Source organism: Electrophorus electricus, chromosome 5 (genome assembly GCF_013358815.1).
Source record: "Electrophorus electricus isolate fEleEle1 chromosome 5, fEleEle1.pri, whole genome shotgun sequence".
NCBI classification, from domain to species: Eukaryota; Metazoa; Chordata; class Actinopteri; order Gymnotiformes; family Gymnotidae; genus Electrophorus; species Electrophorus electricus.
This window is the reverse complement of record NC_049539.1, coordinates 8654710-8660817: the sequence shown is the minus strand read 5'-3', so window position 1 is coordinate 8660817 and position 6108 is coordinate 8654710. Positions and strand designations below refer to the sequence as shown.

General features: G+C 38.1%; 1 protein-coding gene across 1 annotated transcript; it reads right to left on the bottom strand.

Annotated features, from left to right (window-relative positions):
* Positions 1 to 2411: 2411 nt before the first annotated feature.
* eif5a (eukaryotic translation initiation factor 5A) lies at positions 2412 to 6108 on the bottom strand. The gene is made up of 5 exons (XM_027008105.2): positions 6033 to 6108; positions 5205 to 5394; positions 4996 to 5100; positions 3674 to 3805; positions 2412 to 3471 (listed from the first exon to the last, which is right to left on the bottom strand). Exons 2-5 carry the CDS (start codon positions 5370 to 5372, stop codon positions 3409 to 3411), a joined length of 468 nt encoding a protein of 155 aa, XP_026863906.1. The 5' UTR covers positions 5373 to 5394; positions 6033 to 6108; the 3' UTR covers positions 2412 to 3408.

Below are 6108 nucleotides of genomic sequence, written 5' to 3'. Positions count from 1 at the left end.
GACGTGTTAGTGTTCGCGCTTTTGTCCCTCTCTTTTTTGTCGTGGTTCTTCAATCAATTTGAACCGAGCAATAATAACATAGCTAGATCTACAATAAACAAACATCTCTGTTTTTTTTTATTCTTCTTAGCTGAGTTCTTTTCCTTGTAAAGCATTGTGTCCAAGCGGTTTTTTATTTTATTTCATTTCATTTCAAGACCAAGAGCTTCGTGTGCCAAAATGATGTTTTGATGATCACAGCACCTAAAGTTCTCTTTGTAACCTGCAGAATCTTTATGGTAGCACCCACCCACTCATCTAAGTTACTGAAACATTAACTTCATCAACATTAAAGATGTACTGATATAGCAGGTATCGAACCATAGATGATACGGTACCTACTGACACGGGGTAACGATAGATAATACTTTTTGCAATTAAATATTAAAGCTGAATGGAGTGCAACACATACAGCTCGCCTAAAGGTTTTTGCGGATTGAAGTCAAATAGGTTGTATGCTACAACTACTACTACAAATAATAATAATAATAATAATAATAATAATAATAATAATAATTATTATTATTATTATTATTGTTGTTGTTGTTACATAATAGTAGTTACTAATTATTATCCACCAGTTTTCGTCCTTTTATTGTCTCAGGCTAATGTAACTATACAAGCTAACAAAGTACAATGTAATGGAAAGGTATTTCGTGCTATGCCAATGCCCAAACCCAAATATGTTTTTTATCCTTTGTTTACTGTGTAGAGTTTTGTCTCTCTAACTTTGTTCGCTACAACAGCTAATTATCAGGACTCTGTGAGTCCAGGTCAGACCAGGGGAAACACTGGCAGGAGATTCATTTTGTTAGGACTGTAAGAATCACTCACAAAATAAATGACCATTTTAAACAGTGAATTTTTATAATGATTGTTTCCATCCATGGAAGCATAATCCATTCACCATCAAACACAAACAAAATTCCCAACACAGAAACAAGATGCGTGGGCAACCTACTAACACCACTTTATTAGAAACACCTTGTACGTGTAGAATCTATCATAGCCATCGGTTTCCATTTACAATTTGTGTTAGTCATTCATCAGAAGTCTGTTTCTCACGACAGTAACCCTTTCCTAGATATTTTTAGGTGGTTATACACTCTCAACTGAGGAGGGACATGATACTTGTCAAAGCCCCAGCAACCCCTTTTTAAACTTTGACCATCTTAACACCCACAACCCTGCCACTGCCTTTTCAGGCTTAATGTTGGATTGAGAAAGGTCTGCCCCCCCCCCCCAAAAAAAAAAAAAATCGAATTGGCACTAGTCAATTGTTCAGAAAATTACCAGATTTGAAGTGGGTTGAGGGTGAGCGACAAATGGACCATGCTTATAGATGGGCTAGAGTATGCTCATAAAATACCTATAAGATGTCGTGTGTAATGAAGTGACCAGTTAGTGCATGTACAAGGCCAGTGTTTCTTTTTAAGTGTCTGTGAGTGTATGCCCTAGCCATAAACTCTATATAGACTTGGCACATAACTAAAAAGGCAGCATGACTCATCTTTACAGGAGTGTGGGAGATAACCAGTTCAGGCCAGGGTGGAGTCCACAGAGCTGCAGCCTGACTTGACTAGTTCATAATCAAGTAGCAGACAAATGTTGTGCAATCATAAGCTCTGTAAGATAGTTATTCAAGAATGTGAAATTACAAACTGACAAAAAAAAAGTCTCTAGACAGTCTCAAATTGCCAAAGAACCTGATAATTTAGCAAGCACTCATCAACCCAACATTTTAGATGTCTGTACTAGTGCTAGATATTCACTGCCACCATGAAGTCTGGGCACCAGGCCAGAATTATAAAAGTATAAAGGAAAGCATCTGACCAGCATAGTAAATGGGACTAGCTACAGATTATATACTTGCAAAAGTGATATCTGTCCTAGTCTTCACCAACACAATCAATATTAAACTCTCCATGACAGATTTGAGTTTGGCTTCTGTATGTTCTATCTGCCCCTCCCTAACCTGCCTCTTACACACTAAAACAATTTCCTTTTACACATTCATCTTTAACATTAGTTTTAACTTTCAGTGCACCAAAACCCTTCTGAAGCAATATCATATAAATTGAAGAAGCTAGTCAAGGGCAGTCTCTCAAACATTCATTTTGATTTGTGGTTTAAAAATAAATCAGGAAGGAGCAGTTTAAGACTCAGCACAGGTAGAGAACAATTAAACTCAGGTCTTATTAGGCAAGGTCACAACAGATTATTGTATTATTAAATACAAATAAGCAAAGCACCCAGCCAAAAATCTAAAAACTTACAGGCATACCAAGGAAACAATCGTATGGTATTACTTTACCACCAAAGTGACTACCAATTACCAAATGTATCGCACATAAATCCTTGGAACATTAACATTATTGTTTAATTTTATATTTATTTTTGCCATGGCTGAGACAAAGGCCTCAAGTGAACAGAGTTTTCAACCAATCACACATCATACCAAATACTGGGTCCAGTGGAAAGAAAAACACCCTGCAAATGCTGGTAAAACATCCATAAACACCTTTTTACTGGAGACAAATACAGGCTTCAACACTTTATTTATGGTTGTCAATCACAGCCAAGACCAGGCTGGCTGCTATTGCATTACAGAGGTACTCGCACATGGCCATCACATTCTTCTTTCCACTTCTATACAATGGAGACTGGCATTTAGAAATTTCACTGGTGTGAATTAGTGATTTTATGAAGGGGGGAAATTCAAAATGTTTCTGGTAGTACTCAAAGTACTGCAAGTACTACAAAGTGCTAACTACCAGTACACATCTTACTTTGGGAAAAAGGCATTCAATGTTGAAAGAAATGACCTTAGTGCATATATGGAATAAATTGTTAAGCAAAAGGTATGGCACCCATAAGAGAGGAGGGGGTGTTGGGTGGGATAAAAATCAGGTAAGTGTCAGTAAGGGCCTTTCTTCCCCTTCTTTAAAACTCATGCACATTTCCCCCAAAAGGCATAAATTCTGCACACTATCCATGTAATGTGTGCACGCACGCATGTGTACATATATAAAATAAAAGACAAAAATGGATTCCATTTGTTTAACATCCAGGAATGTAAGTGGCCAGACCAACATCTTGAAGGCAAAATAAAGTGGAATGAAGGGAAAAACCTAAAAGAATAAAACGAAACCTATGACCCGAGGGAATGCCAAAACAACCTAACAAGAGTAAGTTGTTAAAAGTCCAGCACAGTATTTGAAGGAGAAGAAAAAGGGAGTACAATCGCAACAAACAAAAAAAAATGAGGTTGCTTGTGAAGGCCATAGCTTTGGTGACAAAACCAAACCAAAAAGCAGGAAATTTGTTAAGGTGATGCATGTTGCAGCCTGAGCAGCCCAGTCCTTCTTCCTATTTGGTAAAGGCCTTAATGCCCACTGCAGCCTCCTCCCCCATAGCTGAGAGCACAGTAATCTAGAGAATGGGGAGAAAAAGATACTGACCAAACAAAAAGACAACTGGGCACAGGACAGTATTAAGTCAACTTTAAACCAAGCTGTCAGAGGCTTATTGATTAATTTTAAACTGATTGCAAGTAACAGTTGGTTTAACAGTAGAAATTTGACCCAAAACTAAACTTCAGCCAAGTAAACTAGTACTAAAAAAATATACCAACCATCATATCTTCCCCAGCAGTATGTTTGCCTTCAATTTCCTTGCCCAAGTCACCGTCTGGAACACGAAGGTCCTCACGCACATCACCATTGTCCATCATAAGGGAAAGATACCCTTCATTGATGTCAACCAGCTGAGGGAGAAAAGGGCCACAATGAATGCAGTGCAGCATTTCAATGTCTAAAACTGCTCGATGAATGCCAGGATTTTCTACATGTTCAGATACTCATTTCACAGCAATAAGCAAGTCAACACATGTAAGTGGTGGGCCTGCAAAAGCAGCACCTGATCTAAAGGCTGGCCATGCCATATACAAGAAATTCGGGGGGGGGGGGGGGGGGGGGGGGAGGTTTTTGTCTATTGTTCTTTACAGCATCAGGACACCTTTACAGGCTATTATAATTTCATAATGGTAAGTTTAGCAGTGCTGCATATCCTATAAAAGATCACTTTGGTTACAATTATATTATACAACCAAAGCAAAGTGGAGTCTTAATGGTCAGATACACACTTGCATGAGTTATTTAATCATACATTAGTCATTACAATTAAAACCTGGGTCTTTCACATTTGATGCAAGGACAATGACTAAGCTTTGCTCTGGAACAATGAAGTAAAGCCATTTTAATATGGCCATATCAATCCCATTACAACTGTGTTACCCATTACTGCATAGTTGCTGTGCATATATCAATTGCTACAATACTGAAGTACTATATGCCTGTGTTACCCTAAATACCACAAGAAGGAAGGAAGAGTAAATTACAGTTTTCCTCTTACTGCAAATGAAGTCAACAAGCCCCAACAAGGCTCAAGTCCCCTTTTCCTGTGCAAGTTTGATGTTTAGCCAAACCATTACTTTTACTATACTATGCAGTACTCCATAAACAGACCTATGGGACAGCACTCTTTCTGAATTGTATAATAAAACAGAAGTGCATGAATTGAAGCATTACAAGAGGCATAATACAGAGACATCAGTCAGCCAATCAAAACTGGTTTTGTTCCCTTTCAATGGTAAGAAAATTACGTTGAAAACACTTCAGTTTCATGCTCAGCCAAGGGCACTTGAACCTTAGTCAAGCAGTACAGTCAAGGAATAAGATTTGTTTCTGAATGGAAGCCTCAAAACAATGACCAACTTTTAATTAAGCAATGAATGGGGATCATGGGGAGAGGAGCGCCAAAGGTAATCTTACACATTACGTATTCAGAACAAAGAAAAATGTATAGATAATAGTAATGTACTGGCCTGGATTACATCTCATGTCTCCAACCAAGTCTGAGAAACCATAAGGTTTCATAAGTTAGTTTATAGCATACCTGGAAGTCATTTCTCTTTATGTTGGGTACATCCATATTGTGGGTAGAGGGACAAATATCTTCATACTTCTTATTAGTGAAAATGTCGATACCAACCAGGTGAACCTAGGTGGAAAAAAGGGCAGTTTACTCAGATATACAAAAAATGGAAGGAAAGCATCCATTTAAACTACTAAAAGTTCTGAATACTTTTTTTTTTTGTTTAATACCTTTGCATGACCATGCTTGCCAGTCTTTGAAGTGGACATTTCAACAATTTTGCAGGGACGACCTTTCAGGACCACAAATCCGTTCTTGCGCAGGGCACTGCACTGCTGTGGGTAGGTCACAGAGGCCCCAGCATCTCCACTAGTGAAATCAAGATCTGGATCTGCCATGATGGGGTCTAATCAAAGGGCACTGCAGAGACAAAGACATATTTCCCCCTAGATATAATAAAAGTTGTCATTTGGTGTATTTACACAGCGTGTGTAAAATAAATAAATATATAAATATATATAAATATATATATATATATATATATATATTTATTTATTTCACACACACACACACACACACACACACACATTTTCCTATTAGCACAGCATAAAACTGATACACACACAAACATATGTATAAACATACAGTTATATACAATAGCCCAAAAAGTGCTCTGACAGCGTCTTTAAAATGTGAGACTCCGGGTGTGGTGCCTCTAACGTTGACCATTCGACAGCAGAAACTTTTTTTCCACCCTTTTTTTTGACGTCATCCATTTAATGCGGTTACACATTGCTGGTCAAATACGAAGTATTTTTAACCCCTCCGGTTTAAAAAAAAGACTTTTAAAAAATCCAAATCAAGTTGCATAAAGAGTGATTTCAACGCACCCAAAACGAGTCAGGCCCCTTTTACATAACTTTGAACGGCACTAAACTTTTGATCGCAAAGTGAATGCCTACGCTACCAATCATGCGCTCGCTAACCTGCCGCATCATGGCGCTCTGGTTTCACGCCCTAAGGCCGGGCGCTAACGGTAAAAAAAAACACAAACAAACCTGTAACCGCACAGATAATCCTCACAATTTTCAGCAGTTGTTGCAGCTGACAAACGTCTTCCAAGAGTTACTAAAA